General features: G+C 50.9%; 1 protein-coding gene across 1 annotated transcript; it reads right to left on the reverse strand.

Moving 5' to 3' along the window:
- Positions 1-1,420: 1,420 nt before the first annotated feature.
- On the reverse strand, positions 1,421-20,257 carry cep152 (centrosomal protein 152). The gene is made up of 28 exons (XM_084477401.1): positions 20,148-20,257; positions 18,593-18,717; positions 18,427-18,487; positions 18,207-18,339; positions 18,004-18,125; positions 17,461-17,623; positions 15,230-15,370; positions 14,961-15,100; positions 14,422-14,622; positions 13,892-14,039; positions 13,676-13,767; positions 13,243-13,409; positions 12,571-12,766; positions 11,143-11,235; positions 10,870-11,000; positions 10,557-10,685; positions 9,919-10,051; positions 6,665-6,850; positions 6,272-6,571; positions 6,051-6,170; positions 5,443-5,970; positions 5,164-5,239; positions 4,803-4,970; positions 4,611-4,698; positions 3,974-4,056; positions 3,698-3,854; positions 2,905-3,011; positions 1,421-2,667 (listed from the first exon to the last, which is right to left on the reverse strand). Exons 1-28 carry the CDS (start codon positions 20,232-20,234, stop codon positions 1,943-1,945), a joined length of 4,800 nt encoding a protein of 1,599 aa, XP_084333527.1. The 5' UTR covers positions 20,235-20,257; the 3' UTR covers positions 1,421-1,942.
- Between the last annotated feature and the right edge of the window lie 350 nt (positions 20,258-20,607).

Below are 20,607 nucleotides of genomic sequence, written 5' to 3' on the forward strand. Positions count from 1 at the left end.
TTCTACAGGATATTAAAAAAAAGATGACAGGGGCCTTTCTAATTTAAGATTCAGTTTCCTTTTATTCTGATCATTTATCCTTAGTCTGCATTCTGCCAAGACTCTGTGTCTGTGACCCATTTGATTCATTTCCAGTAACACTGAATGCTTGACGGCCCAGACTCTAGGACCTCTGCTGGGACCAGTCCCAGACTCTAGGACCTCTGCTGGGACCAGTCCCGGGCTGTAGGACCTCTGCTGGGACCAGTCCCGGGCTGTAGGACCTCTGCTGGGACCAGTCCCAGACTCTAGGACCTCTGCTGGGACCAGTCCCAGACTCTAGGACCTCTGCTGGGACCAGTCCCAGACTCTAGGACCTCTGCTGGGACCAGTCCCGGGCTGTAGGACCTCTGCTGGGACCAGTCCCGGGCTGTAGGACCTCTGCTGGGACCAGTCCCGGGCTGTAGGACCTCTGCTGGGACCAGCCCCGGGCTGTAGGACCTCTGCTGGGACCAGTCCCTCTCATCAGGGTTGGGCTTCACGCTCTGCGTTCCAAACTGTAAAGGAATTGCCAGGATTTCGGCCCGTAGTACAGGGCTGCACGTCAGGACATGCTTGCTGTACTTACTTATAGGCTGTAGCATAAGACATGGACCATCTCCAGGTAGAACAGAGCATTAGCCTTCAGCTTGTGTCAGGAGAGGCAGAGCATGGGTCACCAGAAGACAAGGGACGACACAGTGAATCTAGGGCCATTGATTGGTTTATAATCTCATCTGTGTTTTTTCAGCTTCCTTGATGCATGCTGATTCTTTCAAGTTTGTTGGAGAGTCGTCCTCCTAGGCCTTCCAGTCTCACGTGGGCTTGGGAAGTTTCGTAACAATGTGTCTGAGGAAGGCTTCACAAAGGAACAACTCACTTTATAGCGAGAACCTTAAATGCTCCTCTCACATTGGGATGTCACTCTGAACTCTGTACTGTCAGTTTGTGCTGACTGAACAAGCCAATTTTAAGGAACTTTTGAGAGCCATTGATTTGTTAAAAATATATATTTATTTAATATATGCACAGCATATCTTAACTTAATATAAAATAAAAAGTTTAAATTAAAACATTTGAATATAAACAACAGAAAACAACTTAAAAAACAACATCAATGAAGAAATGAGGCACACGAGCACAAAGGGACTTGGAGTACTAAAGCAACAAGGAAGGAGTATTTGAAGTAAGATAAAACACATACTCCAGCTAGGCACGCCACTATCAGCTCAAAGGCATATGCCTGCCAGTTCAGATCAGGAGACCAATGAGCCTTACCGGCTGAGACTGTACCAAGACAGCAGCACCACCAATCTAACCAGCAGTTTATCTTGTTCAACTGGTGAAGTGGACTCCACTACAAAGCAGGAGAACGCCTGACCTCACCTGCTTTGTAGGTGAGGTTTTAACCAATAACTGTCCAGATTTACACCTGCATGATTCACCAAGAGGCTTCAGTAACATTGAAGTACAGAGTCTGATGTTCAGGTCTGGCCAAGAGATCCAACAAGGCATCTCTTTATCACTGAAGGAATGCTCTTTATGCAAAAAAATAATAATTCTATTTAGATACTAGATGTAATTTCAGCTTTAAAACATTAAAACATTAAACCATGAGGGTCGGGATTTAGATCAATATTTTTGAAAGTCAAGTAAAGTTGAGTAGCTGCTTTATGAATTGAATTTGCCTGGCATGCTGTGGTCGTCAACGGAGGTTTTCGACTTGATACCCAAATCAGTTTTGATTTACAGGCGACTCACACAACGTGTTAGTCGTAGTCTACAGAGTCCGCTCTCTACCCCTGTCACTCACAGTCAGCCACTACAGCTCTCACTCTACAACCCCCAGAAAGCTTCTGGACGTGTAAACCGCGTCACGTCACGATAAGGCACCGCACGGTGGAGGAGTCTCGTGGAACAGCCATCACTGGTGCTGGGAGAAGGGGCTGTGGAAGCCGCTGTCCTGCTGGCACTGCCTCAGCGCCGAGAACAGCGCCTTGCCGGGCTGCCCGCCCCCGGGCACCTCCGAGCCGGGCGTGGGCTCCCTGCACGTCCTCTTGGCCGACGGCACGCTCGGGGGCCTCTTGGCCAACTCGTTGTACACGGTCAGGTCCGACGCGTCCGGGGTCAGCCTCCCAAACTCCTCCCCCTGGCGTCCGTCCCGGGCCGGCCGCCCCCCCGCCTCCGAGCTGCCGGCCGTGCTCCAGTCGCTCTCCCCCGCGTCGCGGACGGGCGTCTCCCTGATGACCGAGCGCTGGCCCCGGGGCTTCAGGGCCGCGGGGCCGCCGGCCCCGGCCGCTGAGCCGGCTCCCTGCAGGTACAGGTCCCGGAGCCCGTCGCTCAGCGAAGACGGGAGGAAGCCCGGCAGGGAGACGGGACTGCTGTGGGCGGAGCCCGGGTACGCCTCCGCGGCGGTGTTGTTGTGGGGCGGCGAGGCGCGGGGTCCCGCGTCTCTCCCCCTCCCCGGCGCCGCGCTGCTCTGCACCGGGGCCTTCCCGGGCTTCTTGTTCCTGGCCGGGACCCGGCCTTGGGGGTCTCCCTCGTGGGCCCCCTCCTCTAGACCCGGCCCGGTGAGCGGTAACCCTTGGGAGGAGCTCCAGGGGGAACATCCCGGTCTCCTGGACGGGGGCGGTGCACTGGAGCCGCCGGCTGTCATGGAAGAAACACACAAAACACATTGATTGATTTTAATCAGCCAAGTCAATCCACAGGTCCACAGCCACGAATGATGCAGTCCCTGCATCATTCGTGGCTGTGGATGCAGGGACTGCATCATTCGTGGCTGTGGACCTGTGAACTCAGATCCCGACGGTGCTGGCTCCAGATCAGTTAGTCTAGCTGTGGGTCACAGTGGTTGTGAGCGGGGTGGCCGGGTTCTGCACTCACTGGGTACGGCGTGGTCCTTCAGGGGAGCCTTCTTCTTCTCGGGTGTCTCCAGGACCTTGGCCATGGCCAGCAGCTTCCCTGCAGCACTCATTATCTTCTTCTCAGCCCTGGGGAGGAAATATGGCCACACACCTGGAGGTCAGCGCACTGCTCTGTTCCAGGGACAGCGGACCGGGTGACCCTCAGGGTCCACGAGGACTCAGGTGAGTAACAGAGTCAGAGCTCAAGAGAGAAGGGAGTCAGAGTTGCTTCAGTGATGTACCATCTCATGTTTCGCCAATCTTTCTAATAGATGTAGAAACTGTCAACAAAATGAAATTTAACTTGTCCAACTTTAGATATATAAGAAACAATCTTAGTTTTGAAGCAGCTAGGCTATACTTTGATGCAATGATCATATCTCACATGACCTATTGCATAACAAGTTGGTCCTCAGCTTGTAAGACGACTCTAAGGTCCCTGAAGTCAACATATAAACAAGCTTTAAGAGTTAACTATGGATGGGGACTATGGATGGAAATTAATTATTTTTCTTTTTTTTAATGTTCATCAATATACTTTGTCCCTTTGTGAAATAAATAAACTTAAAATATTAATATTATCAGTATCTACATTACAAACCCCTGAACTTACATAACATTAACATTTTATTTACACATTGTCCTGTGGTTAACACTGATAAATATGACACCATAAACAAATATGAAAGTCAAACAGGATGGTATAGTGCAACGACACACCTGGTTCGGCTCCACACACCCACCCACCCACCCACACACACACCCACACCCACCCTGAGGTCTGCTCCCCGTGCTGCAGCAGCTCCTGCAGGCAGCTCATGTAGTAGTGCCTCATCCTGCGGGCCGTGTCCTGCCGCTCCCGCCGGACCTCGGCCCGGATCAGCTCCGCCGCGCGCTCCTTGCTCTCCTGCAGGTAGCGCACCATGTCCCCTGCAGAGCCCCGGGCCCCCAGTCAGGACGAGTCAGGACGCTCTCTATGACGCTGTGTGTGAGTGTGAGTGTGAGTGTGTGAGTGTGTGTGTGTGTGTGGGGGCGGCAGGGTCACCCACCTCGGATCTTGTCCACGGCCGACAGGTAGTGCTGCTTCATCTCGTCCAGGCCCGGCTGGAGGTCAGCCTGGCGGCCACAAGCCCTGGAGGGGAACATGGAGAGGATGAGGGCACATCCACCACACACACGCACGCACGCACAGACACATCCACCACACACCCACACATCCACCACACACCCACACACACACACACACATCCACACGCACGCACGCGCAGACACATCCACGACACACCCACATCCACGACACACAGACACCCTCTTCAAGGAGCAACACGGGGAGTCAGGTGACCTCATAGGGTCCTCATGACTACTACCAACATGTCATCGTTTAGCAGGTGAGGTGTGGTAAAGGTGGGGTGTGGTAAAGGTGGGGTGTGGTAAAGGTGAGGTGTGGTAAAGGTCAGGTGTGGTAAAGGTCAGGTGTGGTAAAGGTCAGGTGTGGTAAAGGTCAGGTGTGGTAAAGGTGAGGTGTGGTAAAGGTGGTGTGTGGTAAAGGTGGTGTGTGGTAAAGGTGGTGTGTGTTGGGGCACACTTTGGGGCTCAAACGCCACGACCATTTGGACAGGGGGTTCAAAGACAATCGGGAAGAGGATCCGAGAGAAAGAGCTTCCCAACGGAGGGACCGTAACACACCCTGAAGCGTCCTTCAGCGCCCGGGTCGCGTCCGCCAGCTGCCGTCGGTGGTCCTCCTGGGCGAGCTGCAGGCTGCTCTCCTGCTCCTCTGCAACACAACCACGACACCCCCCCCCAGCGTTAGACCGCGCACTCCCCTTCACCGCGCTGGACCCTCTGTGTCCCCCGGAGCGTTGCTTGGAGGCTGCTCACCTTTGAGGCGCTGCACGGTGGCCTTGTTGTCACGCACCGTGTGCTGCAGCTGCCGGCAGGCCTTCTCCAGGTGCTTCTGCAGCTCGCGGTTCTTGGTCTGCAGCCGGCGCAGCGCCTCCGAGCACTGCCTCCCGCAGCGGGCCTCCTGGGGCCGCAGCGACGCAGAGCCTGCACGGGCAACGCACGCACCGCAAGGTCAGGGACGGCCGGGCTGGTTTGCTCGTCAAATGCGGTTTCTTTGCTTTGTAGTAAATGCTGCATTACATGCATCGTGTTTTCAAATGGACATGTTTAATAATAAAACCACAAATGTATGGTGTAGGGGAACAGCGGTACAATAGCGGGATAATGCAGTGCATACTCTGGATTTGGCTGATTTCTCTCTGGTGCTGCTCCTGTGTGTCTCTCAGAGCGCAGCTCAGCTTCTCCTCACTTATCTGTTCACAAACACAAACATAGACATTGACACCATTGAGACATATCCATCATATTTCCCCCGTGAACCTATCGCACAGGGGATGTCCTGGTGTCGTAACACCCTGACCTTTGGTATGCAGGTGACAGACACCCTCCTGGTACAATTATTAACAGAGGTCAAGCTTAGACCCAGTCACTCCTGCCACTGGAACGAGGGACTCACCTTTGTCCACTCCTTCTTGGCCTGGCCCAGCGCTTTAGCCATGAGGTCTCTGTAGGACGACGCGACGATGTGAGCCACGGTGTCCTGCGGGGCGTTGCTCCCGGCGCCCCCGGCCTCGCCAGCCCATTGCTTCACTGTGCCCCCGTGGGGCTGTTCCCGGAGCTCCGCCAGGCAGGCTTCCAGCTCCGCCAGGAGCCCCTCCTTTGCCTGCCTCCTCTGGGCCTGCTGCTCCTCCGCCAGCTGGCCTCTCCAGCGCTCCTCCCTCTCCCTCAGCGCCCGCTGCAGCCCGGCCTCGGAGCGCTCCAGCAGCTCCTTCTTATGGAGCTCCCAGCCCTCGGCGGCCCGCTGCAGGGCCTGGCCCAGCCGTCGCTGCTCCTGCTCTCTCCAGGGGGCCAGGAGCGAGGCGATCTCCTGCTCTTTGTCCCTGGTCCAGGCGGCCCGGGCCGCGGCCAGCTCCGCCTTCAGCAGGGTGGCCTGCTCCACCTTCAGGTGCTCCAGCTGTCCCTGGAGCAGCTCCGCCTGGGCCTCCTGCGGTGGGGGGGGACATCGGTCAATAAACACGCAACACATCCGGTGTACCTCCTGGTGAACGGGTGAGGGCCTCGTGCCTTCTGCTTGAGGATCTCCTCCCACTGATCCTTCTCCCCCTGGAGGTTGGCTTTGTACTCGGGCAGCAAGGTCAGGTCCTCCAGCCAGCGTCCGTACGCCCGGCTCACCGCTCCTTCCACCTGCGTCACCGGGGCAACAGAGCACACGTCTCAGCACGGGTCGGCCAAAAGGCCCGCCGTCGTCGGCCAGCCGGTGTGAGACTCGCGGCGTCGCCCATCACCTGTGCGGCGAGGTCCTCCAGGTGCCTCTTCTGGAGCTCTGTCTGGAGCCTCCTGCGGGCCTCCTTCACGGCGCGCTCCCGGGCCGCGCCCGCCTCCGCCTGCAGGGCCTGTCTCTGGGCCCTGAGCCTGGAGTCCAGCTCCTCGGCGGTGAGCGTGGCGCCGGGCGGGGCGGCCTCCTCCTCCTCCTCCGTCTGGGTCCAGCCCTCGGCCGTCTCCCGGCCAGCGGCCGCCTCCTCCTCCTCCTCCTCCTCCTCCTCCTCCTCCTCCTCCTGGAGGTGCGGGGCCCGGGTCTCCTCCCTCTGCACAAGCAGCAGTCACACCACGTCTTTAGGTTCTTGACGTCCACACGGGGGCGGCGTTGACAGAGCGGGGCCGTGTGGTGGGAGCGTTACCTGCTGCTGCTGCTGCTGCTCCTCCCAGGCGGCCTTGGCGGAGGCCACCAGGGAGGTGACCTGCTGCTGGAGCTCCGCCTCCTGCTCCGACAGCCAGTGAGCTTTGAGCTGGTTGACGGAGGCCAGGTGCTGGGCCTCCAGCTGGCTCCTCAGGTCGTCCAGAGCGGCGCTGCTCTCCTCTTTCATCTTTAAAAGATACACAAAATAAACCGTTAACATGAAGGGCTGTACCGTACTCCCAGGTCGACTCCAAGTCGCCGTGTCAATAGATTAGGCAAGGCAACTTCATTTATGTAGCACTTTTCATACACAAGGCAGACTCAAAGTGCTTCACATATAAACATTGTCATACAATAAAAGAAAATAATAGATAAGTAAAAAGTAAAATAGATAGAAAATAAAGGCAAAGTTAAAAAAAACATTTTAGAAAGTGAGAAAAAAAAGGCAAAGTTACTAATAAAATAAAAAATAGAAGCATTGTAGATTTAAGATTTAGCAGAAAGCTAAAGCAAACATAAAAGTCTTCTTCTGCTTAAAAATAAAAATCCTGCTTCCCCATGTTTCGTGTTGACTCTGGGGATAATTAACAGATTGGTCTCAGAAAATCTTAGTGGCCTAGAAGGCTTATGTAGTGGAAGCATATCAGTTAAATATTTTGGCCCTAAACCATGTAGGGATTTATAGGTTAGCAACATGATTTTAATCAATTCTCTGACATACGGGGAGCCAATGTAATGATTTAAGAATTGGTTTAATATGTTCTAATTTTTTGGTCTTTGTTAGAACTCTAGCAGCAGCATTCTGAACAAGCTGTAGTTGCCTTAGAGTTTTTTTTGGGAGACCTGTAAGGAGACCATTGCAGTAATCAAGCTTGCTAGTGATAAAGGCATGTACAAGTGTTTGTAAGTCTTCGGTAGACATGAGCCCTCTAAGTCTTGCTACATTTTTAAGGTGATAATATGCAGATTTTGTAACTGATTTGATGTGACTGTCGAAATGTAAATCTGAATCCATGATAACCCCTAGATTTCTGGCTTTGATTGAGGTTTTCAGGGACAGAGAGTGAAGGTGTTGGGTAACTTTAAGCCTTTCGGTTTTAGCACCAAATACAATTATCTCGGTTTTGTCCTCATTTAGTTGAAGGAAATTTTGGCACATCCAGTCTTTGACTTGCTCAATGCACTGGCACAACAGATCTATGGGCTGATAGTCATTTGATGATAGAGATACATAGATTTGTGTGTCATCAGCATAGCAGTGATGGTCAATATTGTTATTTTGCATGATTTGCCCTAGTGGGAGCATGTAGATGTTGAATAGAGAGGGTCCTAAGATCGAACCTTGTGGGACTCCACATGTCACGTTTGTTGATTCTGAAACAAAGTCGCCAATGGAAACAAAGTAGTTCCTATTTTGTAGGTAGGACCTAAACCAATTTAAGACTGTGCCTGAAAGCCCCACCCAGTTTTCTAATCTGTCCAAAAGTATTGTATGGTCTACAGTGTCGAATGCAGCACTGAGGTCTAGTAGCATTAGACCAGAAGTCTAAGGGCTGGGACCCTGGACCAGAGGTCTAAGGGCGCACTCACACTAGGCAAAGTGTCCCTGTACGGCCCCCCCCCAGCTCAGGTTGTGTATCCGTGTGTGTGTCGGCTCATTAGCATCTGTACTGTGGCCTGAGCACACCACTCTGAAGTGTACTGAGGCCACGGAGTTGAACTGTACTGGAGTACGGACGGCGTGCTCACACCAGCCAAACGATCTAGACTTTAGGGGGCAAACGTACTCGGGGACCCGGGCCCAGAGGTCTAACAGCTGGGCCCAGAGGTCTAACAGCTGGACCCAGAGGTCTAACAGCTGGACCCAGAGGTCTAACAGCTGGGCCCAGAGGTCTAAAGGCTGGAACCAGAGGTCTAACAGCTGGGCCCAGAGGTCTAACAGCTGGGCCCAGAGGTCTAACAGCTGGACCCAGAGGTCTAACAGCTGGGCCCAGAGGTCTAACAGCTGGGCCCAGAGGTCTAAGGGCTGGTCCCAGAGGTCTCAGGGCTGGAACCCTGGACCAGAGGTCTAACAGCTGGTCCAGAGGTCTAACAGCTGGGCCCAGAGGTCTAAAGGCTGGAACCAGAGGTCTAACAGCTGGGCCCAGAGGTCTAACAGCTGGGCCCAGAGGTCTAACAGCTGGACCCAGAGGTCTAACAGCTGGGCCCAGAGGTCAAACAGCTGGGCCCAGAGGTCAAACAGCTGGGCCCAGAGGTCTAACAGCTGGACCCAGAGGTCTAACAGCTGGGCCCAGAGGTCTAAGGGCTGGTCCCAGAGGTCTCAGGGCTGGAACCCTGGACCAGAGGTCTAACAGCTGGTCCAGAGGTCTAACAGCTGGTCCAGAGGTCTAACAGCTGGTCCAGAGGTCTAACAGCTGGTCCAGAGGTCTAACAGCTGGTCCAGAGGTCTAACAGCTGGTCCAGAGGTCTAACAGCTGGTCCAGAGGTCTAACAGCTGGTCCAGAGGTCTAACAGCTGGGACCAGAGGTCTAACAGCTGGGACCAGAGGTCTCAGGGCTGGGACCCGGCGGGGTTCAACAGCAGTAGACCCACCGCAGAGTGTCTCGTCAGTTCCGCGTATAAGACTTTATAACGAAGCGTGATTGTCTAATATCTTTACAACTTTAACTTGGCAGGACAGGACCCGATCGACCGGATCTCCTCACAACAATAGTCAAGAGGTCGTTTTCGCCGTTGCTGCACTTGCCCGTCAAGTTTTTTATGTTAATATGTTGGTCTGTGGTTAGATCCAACATGCAATAAGCTCACGTCTACCGTCAATCAGTAGTTCTCCTATAATCATTCTTCTCTCTTTTCCATGATTCACGTGTAATGGTCAACTTGAATCTTAAGCCTCTACATCGTGTTCTATTCGTTTAATATAAATCATTTGTTGACTTGGCTCTCTAAACAACGAATCAATCTGTCTACTTTTTGGGTACAGCCCAAAGACAAACTAAGGTTAATACAACCACACACATTTGTAGTTGATTGATTCATCTCAATGTCACACCTTTCATTTATTATAACAAATAGCATAGAACCCTTGCGTCATTTTTCAACTGGCCTCAGACCTGTTCAGACATCTTTAAAGACATAACTGCCATAGTCTGAAAGAGAAATGCCCATTCATTAACCTTTTAGGCCATTGCCTTGGCTGAAGCATGGCTTTAATGTTACCCTACTCCTCACCTCTCAGTCAAGGTGCAGCCTTACCTCCTGCTGCCTTGTGAGAGCCTCCTCGGTGCTGCTGCGCAGCCTCTCCTCCAGCGAGTCCTTCTCTCTACAGACCGAGATGTAGCACTCCTGCACCCCGGACAGCTTATCGCTGGCCTCAGCCAGGAGCGCTCTGTGGAAAACAAACAGTGGATCCCTTAAAGCAGCCATCCCCCGGCCCGTTGACCCGCTAGAACCAAATATTTCAATAAAATCATTTGATCATTTAGGCTATATATGAGTCATGTTATTTCCTCCAACACAGACATCAAATGGATCAATATGTAGCTAAACCACTGTCAATTAATCCTTGTAAATGCACTGTATCTTTGCACTACTTTTGTGTTTAATTAAGTGTCAGGTGACCTATTATCTTATATTATTGTATTGTTGAAGGGAGCCTAAGCCTCAAGCATTTCATTGCCGTTAATTGTTGTAAATATGACAAATAAACCATCTTGAAAAACAGCCACATCCTTTGTTCAAAAATCATGCATTCAAATTCACTACCGGTCCTCCAAATGTTTCCATGAATACGACGGTTCCTGGAACCCTCGCCTTACACGGTCACAAGAGTCAAAGGAAGGGCGGTGAGGGGTAGTGGGAGGACAGGGAGACGGGGATGGCGGGGGACCTACTGGAGCTGGTGGACCTGCTGCTGGTGCTCAGAGACCAGTCGATCCACGTGAGCGTGGTGCTCCTCAGAGAGGTCTGAGCGGACCCTCTGGACCACGTCGTCCCTGTACTGCTGCTGGACCCGCTCGTACCTGGACACACGTCAGGGGCTGCTTATCTACTGGTGGCTTGTGCTTCATGAAGGTACAGAAACCGACACAAACGCCAACACGCTGAATTTAGATTTTTTCCTAGAATGGTTGAGTTCATTGCGTTACATTCCTAAACAATGAGTGATCAAATATTGAACCCTCTCTGTCCTCCCCGGGCGGCTACCTCTGTGCGGCCTCCTGCTTCTCCTGGTCCAGCTCCTGGATCATCTCCCTCATCTTGGAGCACAGCTCTGTGTTGGCGGCTCTCACCTTCTCCTCGCTCTGACGCAGGTGCTGGTTCTTCCTCTCCAGGCTCTGCAAGTCAAACAAAACATAAATACATATACTGTATATGCATACATACACTCAAAGGTGGTAAACATGGTATAGATGGGGGTCTGTTGGCTCTGAAGGAGGGTGGATGTAGGTCTCTGTAGTGATGTGTCTGGTCACTGACCTCCACTTGCTCACTCAGCTGGTGGATTTCTTGCTGTAGTCTGGCGCAGTCACCCTGAGGATCACCCACCACATCTACAGGACTGGCCCTCACCTGTTGGTGACACACACACACACACACACACACACACACACACACACACACACACACACACACACACACACACACACACACACACACACACACACACACACACACACACACACACACACACACACACACACACACACACCAGAAAATCCTGCATTACTAATTACAATTTACTAAATTAAAACAGAGCTTATACACACAGCAGCATGGATAGAATGACAACAATACATCTCAAGAGAATGGACAAAACATTAACACAAAATTGGAAGAAACGCTGGTGAGAATGCGTGACGTAACTTTGTATATTACATTAAATGCGCCACATTTCGTTAATACAGTATGTAACTACATAACGACTTGGCGTGTCCTTGAAGCCTGGCCCTCAGTCGGCTGCCCATAAGCTCCACAACCGCCACAATGCCTTTCTGTGTTAAACACAAGGCATTCAGCTCAGGGATATAGAGGTCAGATTCACAGGCCAGACTTTAGTCAAAAGTGATCCATTACGATATGGCTTATGTAGTCCTTTAAAGAAACCAGAAAGAGCTCCCCAGCACTAAGCCCCACCCTAGCGCCGTGCCACACACACCGTGGCGTTTTACAATAAGTGTCTGAGAAGCTTAACCTTCTGTGGGACGCTGCAGTGACCCACTGCCCAGACAGAGCTCTACAGGTCAACACACACCACGCCTCCACTATCTCTCAGCCGTGACGTCGAGGGGCCTCTGAAGAGGCCCCTCGACGTCACAACAGACCTGCGTTCTGAGCAGAGTGGAAAGTGTTTTGGGCAGCCTGTTGTCTCTAGATGAGTGGTCTCATTTTAGCAACAGTGATAAAATGCCATAGATTACCATGTTGACGATCATATAAGTATAGCTTTGAGTAAAGCCTGAATGCTATATCAGATCAAACTGGTTTTGGGCGATATAGTGTAATAATTGCAAATAAAGCGAGTCATGCAGAAATGTGTAATTAGTAAGGATGTAATGATACGCGTATTGGTACCAAAATGTTTCGGTAAGAGTCTAACGGTTCGATGCACGTTTCATTTCGGAAAACCGAAATATTTTTTTCTAATTGTTAAAAAATTAAATAATAAAAACTGCTGTACCGAAAAACATACCGAACCGTTACTTAAAAAGCGAGGTACGTACCGAACCGTGACTTTTGTGCATCGTTACACCCCTAGTAATTAGCGCTTGCAGCTGCAAATGATCTCAAAGCACACAACATGAATATTAATACGAGTCATAATCAGTCATGACAGGAGCACATGAGTGGTGCGCCGAGCAGGGGGGGGGGTCAATGTGCTGCAGTCCTCCCTCGACCTGAGCTCACCGGCGGAGGAGGCTGAGTGGGCTGCAGCTGTGTGCTCGTCAGGCTGCTCTGAGAGGCCTGCAGCTCCTGCTGCAGCTGGCCTATCCTCTGCCTCTTGCCCTTCAGGCTGCCCAGGCAGCGCTGCAGCTCAGCTCGTAGCTGCTTCACCTGCTCCTCCGGGGGCGTGGTGGGCTGGGCCAGCTCCCCCAACACCGTGCTGCAGAGACCCACAATCAGTCACACACAACGAGGGTTCACACCGCCCACACACAGTCTAGCCAACAGCGATACAGTCAACGCTGGCTGGTACCACTTCTGCTACTTCTCTTTACTTATTATTACATATTTTTATTGGTTGTGTCTTACTTATTTACTTTATCTTGTCTTGTTGCTGCTATGTGGCTGTTGAGGAACCAAGCCTAAGAATTGTACTCTTGTGTACTTATAATGTGTACAATAAGACGCAATAAAGTAAATTCTGATTCGATACCAAAGATAGGGTCCCGAATTAACATTTTGTCTTTTTAACTGTCAGAGTGGAAAGCTCTACAGGTCAAGCAATCGTTTTTATATCTAAACCTGAGGTGTGGCCCCGCCATGCATCAAAGTGTTGGTGCAGTGTGTTCTCAGTGAGCCGTCAGGAGGCCCGGGGGCTCTGGAGGCCCGGGGGCTCTGGGTTCCCTGGCCAAGTACCTGTGCAGTCGGACCTTCTTCCTGTTGGCGCTCTTGATGCCCAGCTCGACGTAGGAATCGGAGGGGGGATTCTCCCAGGTGTCCAGTATGGGGTCCAGAGCTATGACGCCGTGCTTCACAGCAGACTCATACAGGGTGATCTGCTCATTCAGGTCCTTCAGGTCCTCCTACAGAACACATTACAGGGAGGGATGGTACCGGGAGTTTGTGAACTGGCCAATAGCAAGGGTGCAGGACTAGTGGTAGTCTTGCTGTGGTTACAGTGGTCTGACACCCAGCTGATTGGTTTAGATTCCCCAGGGCAGCGTTCTACCTGGAGATGTCCTTTGGCGAGCTAACCCCTGCCTGCACCTTAATGACCTGCATGTGTTCAGTGTGACTAAATGACTCAATAGCAAAACATACATGAAGACTTCACATGAATACAACAAACCTGCAACCCTCGGTTCATGTTTTCACTCAGATTCTTCGCCGACTGAGCTTGCTGCAGTTTGATTTGCATTTGGCTCATCTCCTGCACCGACCCTTCATGTAGCAGAACAATGGAAACATTCTTCAGAACAGAGCAGAATCTTAAACACTTAGTATTTGGGATGGACGCCAAACGCTACAGAGTGGCTGAGTGTGTAGGGAGCGGCGTGCAGGGCACCTGTTTGGAGCAGCTTGGCACACTGCTGCTGAGTCTCCTCCAGACGCTGGGAGAGGGCGTTGACCACCCTGGCCCGCTCCAGCTGCTCCGCCTCCCTCTGGTGCTCCAGCTGCCTCACCTGCTCCCGCAACCTCTGGCCGACCTCCACCTGCACCACAGCCCACCTCCGTTAAACAAGGCCCCCCACCGCGCAGCCCCGACGGCCTCTTAATGTTGCATTATGCTAATCTCTGCGGCTGTTTATCGATTCCATAGGAATCAATAAACCAACGGCTAACCAGTGCAACAAACGTGTATTTCTTCATGTTCTTTTAATGTCAGTTTGGTGACGATTACAACTGCTGTGCGCCTGCCAGCTTGTGCTGCTGGTACCCCGTTGCTACTGGAAAGAGAAGTGAACCTACGTGTAAAAATCCTGGGTAAAACTACCTGTCTACGGGACCTTCAAACGTCCCTGTGAACCCTGACGTTGTCCGCGTCCCAGAGTGTAAACAGCCGCCCCCCCCCCCCCCCCCCGGCGGAGCGCTGACCTGCTCTTTCAGGGCCTGGCCGCTGGCGTCCAGCTGCTGCTGCAGTCCCAGCAGCGCCGCGGCGTGCTGCTCCTTCCTGACCGCCAGGGCCCGGTCGTGCTGCTGCCGCGCCGTGGACAGCGTCGCCGAGCGACACAGCTCTGCCATCTGCTGTTTCAGGCTGTCCACCGCAGCCTCTGCTATCCTCTGCTTCTTCAGGTTCTGCAGGGGAAACCGGTTCATGGATATATCACGTTAGGTGTTATTATCATTGGGTGTTGAAGTGTTGTCTGGTTGTCTTGCAAATTGCAAGGTGGCTGGTTTGATCCCCGGCTCGTCCTAGCGGAGTGTCCCTGAGCAAGGCACCAAACCCGTGCTCCTGACGACCTGGCTGTTGCCTTGCCTGACTGACCATCAGTTTGTGAACGTGTGTATCAGTGGGTGAATGCGAGTGTAAAGTGCTGTGAGTGGCCAGTGGCCACGAGTCTCAAAAGCGCACTACAAATGCAGTCCGTCGAAGATTGAATCCTGTAAACAGCAGCGCTGCACTATAGACTCACCTCGTGGTCTTGCGCTGTCATCGACTGGACCTGCAGGTCCAAGGACTTGACCCTGTTCTGCATTTGAACCTCCCTCTCCTTGGCCTCTTCGACCAGCTGGCTGGACTCCTTCAGACTCACTGCCAGGCCATCTTTTTCGTCTGTTTTTTATTAAAGACAAAATTAGTTATTACCGTTTTGTTTTCAAATCAAGGGAAAGGTGCATCGTTTGTTCTGTTACTACTAAATCCTATGTGACACTAATGATGTCGCCAAATGGCACAGATCACCTTTAACGATGGCAAACTGATGCTCAAGGTAACGCATGTTGCGCCTTGAGTCCTCCAGCTTGCGCTCCAGGTCTTCCACCTGTCTCTGCTGGGCCTTGTGGAGAATCTGCAGCTGAGCCAGCTGCTGGCCCTCTGCGGTGGCTGAAACAGAAGCGTTAAAAGGCCCAGCGTGTTACACTTAGGTGAAAACTAGCGGAGAGGTTTCAGATTGCAACCAACTGAACCACCGCCCCCCAATTGAATCCCTTTCCAATGACTTTGATGCCTTGCACAGGCCTGTAGTGTAAGGGACATGGACAACCATCATCCATTGAGTTACCCAGTGAGGTTCCTTGATAGATGCATGGGTTGTAATTAGTTATCAAGTCTGTCAATGTAGAACTTTAGGTCATAGCTTTGTCATGAAAAGCTAAATAAGGTTTATTCCCACTAAATTCGATTTTGACGGCTTAGCATGCGATTAAATCACATCTTCATCATAGTCCCCATGATCAATGTACAAGGACATGGCGGAGGTAACGGCCTAGTTACATTTGTCACACACAGTCCTCTTTTTTTTTTTAAGATTGACTTTTGCATTTTTTATGCTTTATTATAGAGAGAGATAGAGAGGAAGGTATGGGAGATAGAGGGGAGGACATGCAGCAAATGACCACGGGCAGAATTCAAACCTGGGTCGCTGCGTTCAGGACTGTATGCAGTGTTTCCCATACATAGACCAATGTGTGGCGCAGCGCCACAGATTCCCCCCCCCTCCCCCCCATCAACAACTCCGCCAGCCCCCCCACACAATTCCACCCGCAGACCCTGTTATAATGTAAGCATTATAAGATTCTACAGAGTCTCACTCCAGCCAAAAACCAAAAGTTGCCAACCCTGCAGGGGGCCACCACACATTGCTACCTGGTCTGTGGGAAACACTGGTATGGTACGCGCTTTAACCCAGTGCATCCATAGTTGTAAACTATATTCATCGACTTTTATTGCCGAGAATTATTGCCATCTGTTTAAATCATTCATCTCCACAGCAGGTAATACTACAAGCCAATGGTTACTTGCACTGCGGTACGTGAATTAAAGTTGCTTTTGATCACGTAATGGTGTGTGGCACACATAATGCTGTGTGTGTGGTTGATGGCTGGTTTAAACAGCCTCACTTGGCCCGAAATCAGATTGATTCGACTGTTGTTAAATGAGGCTGCACACCTGTGGTGCATGGACCAATCAATGCACCACAGGTTAAACCAGCCGTCACCACACACACACACACCAGCACTGAATACCTGCTCTGACACTTACAATTATGCCAACTCTGCAGTAAAGCGCTTAACTGAGCCACACCCTGTGTCCTGGAGGAGAGCAGTGAAGCCACATGATGCAGTGCAGCAGGGAGAATTGTTACATCAATTTTTCCCGAAAGAGTAATAGCCTACTTTTAGTTTTATAACAGGGAAACAACCTCCAAAAAATAAGCACTCCAGAACATTTACGTTTAAAATAATGCACATCCGCCACATAATCCCCACATCCGTGAACTGCCCTTCACGACGCTATTTTAAAAAGCGTGTGAACTCCCTTCTCGAGGCATGTCCGAGAGAGGCCTGAGCCTCTTTAACACTTACTTATAACGCCCAATTTGTGGATGTGTCTTGCCAGCTGTTGCTGGCACTTCTAGGACCCATTTTAATATCCCGGTCTGAGAGAAGGTTACGCTTCTCAGACTCTTAAATATTTGATATATACATCATCCACATATAAATCCACGCCACGTTGTGTGTGGATGTGTGGAGCCTCTTCTTGCCAGTGGTTGATTTTGATGTCTGTGTCGGAGAGAGGGCTTAAGATTTTTCCTGTTTATTGAGACCCCAGGTGTATGGTTGACATCGTCCATGTCAGGATCTAAATCAGCCATGGGTTTAGTTCAACTTGTCTGCTTCTGCGATGTATACGCCTTCCTGAATTGGGCCATTGATTGACATGCCATAAAATAGGTCAAAAGCCTTTTTTGGGGCAATGTTATAAGTGTATATAATAATGTATGTAATATTGGAGTAAGAAGCAAGACAAACCAACTTAATTCACGTACTTGAAATTGCCCAGTGAAGTCAGTCTAACCATACATACTTCATCACACTTTAATACTTCTGCCATCACTTTCACAAAAGGACAGTCATACTAGTAGTGAAAACATCAGTTGTGTCCCGTTTCAGAAGGCGTGCTGTGGGACTCACTCTGTGCAGTGTCGAGGTATTCCCTCTGCAGGTGCTCAAAGGACTCCTCTCCCCGAGGGCCCTGAGCGCTGTGGCTCTGTGGTTGACCAGCAGGTTTATGGGGGTTGTAGTTTGCCTTGTAGTGATCCACCCTTCTCTCTCCTGATCCTGGATCATCGATGTTCTGAAAGCACAGATCGTGATAAGAGACAGGATTTGAGTCAGGACTGAGTGTTTGGTCACTCAGAAGGATGTCCTAAAATCCCTTGACTTTACTCACACAAAACAACTCAATTATGAACCTATGGCATAATAGAAATGGAACAATTTAGTAGATACAAAATATTGATCAACAGTAGGCCTTCAAGTATAACTACTCTTCATTCAGTTAAATTAAACCACACCTTTTTCACTGACTCAGTTTCAAGCTTACCAGACAAGGTCTCTCAATGGATGAATAGCATTTATCAAATGAAAAAGTAGTAACTTACAACATTTTATAGCAAACTGAATGACAGAAGTTGTTTAGGCATCCTGTAGTAAGAACAAAGTTTACCAACTCACTTGGAAATACTTCTTTGCATTGTTTTGGTTCTCAAAGAACCGTGTGTTCCCGACTCCCTCCTCCAGGTCATAGTCCGAACCGTCACCAGCTGCATGGGGGAACGTCTGAGGCCCAAAGCCTTCTGTGGAGGAGAACTCATTGGTCTGTGTAGCACCGTCTCACACTGTCTTGGTACATGCCTGGGACGGCCGGAGTGGCCCACCTTGAGGCTGCTGGTTCCAGGCGGCGGTCAGAGGCGGTCTCTGGGCGTGGCTGTCGTAGCCGTTGATGTGAACAGCCTCACCCTCGAATCCCTCATGCTGATGAGATCCTCCGTTGTAGTCCTTCTCATAGTTCTTGAGAAACCACAAACCGGATGTACAGTTATAGAGCGTGAGCAAATCCTAACAACCGTTCAATTTAACAATGCAAATCTGACCGACCTCGTAGGAGTTTCGTTTGGGATGAGGGGAGAGGTCAGCTTGGGTCCATTCAGGCGGTTGGCTGAGAACCCAAGAGATCAAGAAACGTATTAGAATGAAATAATGTGTGACAATCCAGTCTCTGTATATCCAGTCTTCTGTATATGAAGTGTGACTGGTTAGGTACCCCTTTCTGTTGTTGATGTTGTTGTTACTGCAGGTAGAGTACTCGGGCTCAGGGCTGGAGTCAGGGCTGGAGTCGTGGCTGTCCTCCAGCATGTCATCAGGCAGGTCGGTGAGCAGCTTGTGCAGCTGGAACATAGCATGGGAATATGACTCACTGTGGGTGCTTAGCAACATAATCACAACACAGGACAGAAGGAGAAAATCACCCACAGACCTCGTGCTTCATGAGATACTTATTTTTACAGACAACATTTATAACAGACAACATTTATAGGAAATGTTTTTTACCTGATGCCAGTGGATACTTCAATTTGATTATATTTACATTATTCTTATCAAGTAATTGAATACATGTCACCTTCCAACTTTGCTGCAGCATTTCTTTCTATTCATCACCTTATCTTCATTAGTATTTATTAATAGTAGCATCACTGCCCAAACACAGCAAAGCTCTAGTTTATAGCATGTTTCAACAGAGCCAGCATAAGGACAGTCCCACACCAGAGGAAATGTCACAGCCCTTTTCCAACCGATCTTGCTAACCTACAAAACTGGTTAGAAACACAGAACACCCACAGTAGTTCCACTGAAATCACAGTGCACCTACTCACACAACAAACATGAGTTAAACTGCACTGTCCAACGCCGTGAACGGGGTCTCCTAATGACCAGAGCAGGGCCGATGGAGGCTGCAGCAACTCCAGCTGGACTTACTTCCCACAAGGTCTGTTGAATGGACTTGACCTCCTTCACTGTATCCATGACCAGCGGACCCATAGTCCACCACATCCAGCCTCTGGAAACGCTGAGCATTCCTCGATGTGACTGCTAAGCCCTACGATAACGCTCCTCTGGTCTAGACTTGAGTTGGGAAACGTCCCCAGCCTGTACGGCATGCTTTCAGGTCCACCAGGGGCCGTTGCATTTCCCTTCCAATGACCTCCATTGTTCAGACCAAACATATGGGTTCACTGGAGCGGAAACATTCCTCTATGAGAAAGACGTTCCACCTCACTGAGTTTTACAACATCGCACCATCAAAATATACCAGTAAATGTATCCATTTGTATGTCCCTAAGTCATCAATGTCCAAGAGTTTATCCAAAACGAAAGTGTTGTCCAGCAAAACTACAGCACATGACTATTGATGCTATCCAAAGCATAATGCTACGCTGCCATACTGCGTGAGGACAAAATCCAGTCTGGTTAATCATGTATGTGTGGTGAAAACAGGAGAAAGAGCTGTTTTCAGTGTGACACACCTTGGAGGAGGCCTTTCTCCTGGGCCAATAACATCCCCGGCTCAGGGCACAGCGGATGGTTGAGGCATGAGTAATGTAGCACTCATGTGTTTAAACTGACTGTTTACTTAAAAAAAAAAAAAAGCCCATTAAGTACTTGACAACATTGGTAAACAGCTGTGCAAAGCAGAAACCAATCACCGACCTATGAAACATGACAACGTTGCCAGTGCACACTATTCAATAAACTGTCAAGCCACCTAAGAAGTTCAACGTGATCCATAAACATCAGGTACGGACTTAAACATCATGTACCTCTTGTTCTCTCGCGTAGTCCTCCTGATCGTATTCATCCTCATCTTGTTGTGTCTGAAGGGCAGCGCTGTCGAAGTCGATGGACATGATGACAGAGGGTCAGAGGACCGGGGGGAGGCTGTGGGGACAGGAGGACAGAGGTCCGAGGGGAGGGGGACAGGAGGACAGAGATCCGAAGGGACTCTGTGGGGACAGGAGGACAGAGGTCCGAGGGGAGGGGGACAGGAGGACAGAGGTCAGAGGGGAGGGGGACAGGAGGACAGAGGTCCGAGGGGAGGCTGTGGGGACAGGAGGACAGAGGTCCGAGGGGAGGCTGTGGGGACAGGAGGACAGAGGTCAGAGGGGAGGGGGACAGGAGGACAGAGGGTCAGAGGGGAGGCTGTGGGGACAGGAGGACAGAGGTCAGAGGGGAGGGGGACAGGAGGACAGAGGTCAGAGGGGAGGCTGTGGGGACAGGAGG

Source organism: Micromesistius poutassou (genome assembly GCF_964030765.1).
Source record: "Micromesistius poutassou genome assembly, chromosome: 13".
Lineage (NCBI taxonomy): Eukaryota > Metazoa > Chordata > Actinopteri > Gadiformes > Gadidae > Micromesistius > Micromesistius poutassou.

What these genes read in the sequence shown, in the direction of transcription:
- cep152 (XM_084477401.1), bottom strand. Translation starts at nt 20,234, where the DNA reads ATGTCCATCGACTTCGACAGCGCTGCCCTTCAGACACAACAAGATGAG. An exon ending in AAGAAGGTCCGACTGCACAG is followed by an intron (nt 12,767 to 13,242) that starts GTACTTGGCCAG and finishes GGGTCTCTGCAG; the next exon opens with CACGGTGTTGGGGGAGCTGG. An exon ending in GCGCTGAAGGACGCTTCAGG is followed by an intron (nt 4,057 to 4,610) that starts GTGTGTTACGGT and finishes GTTCCCCTCCAG; the next exon opens with GGCTTGTGGCCGCCAGGCTG.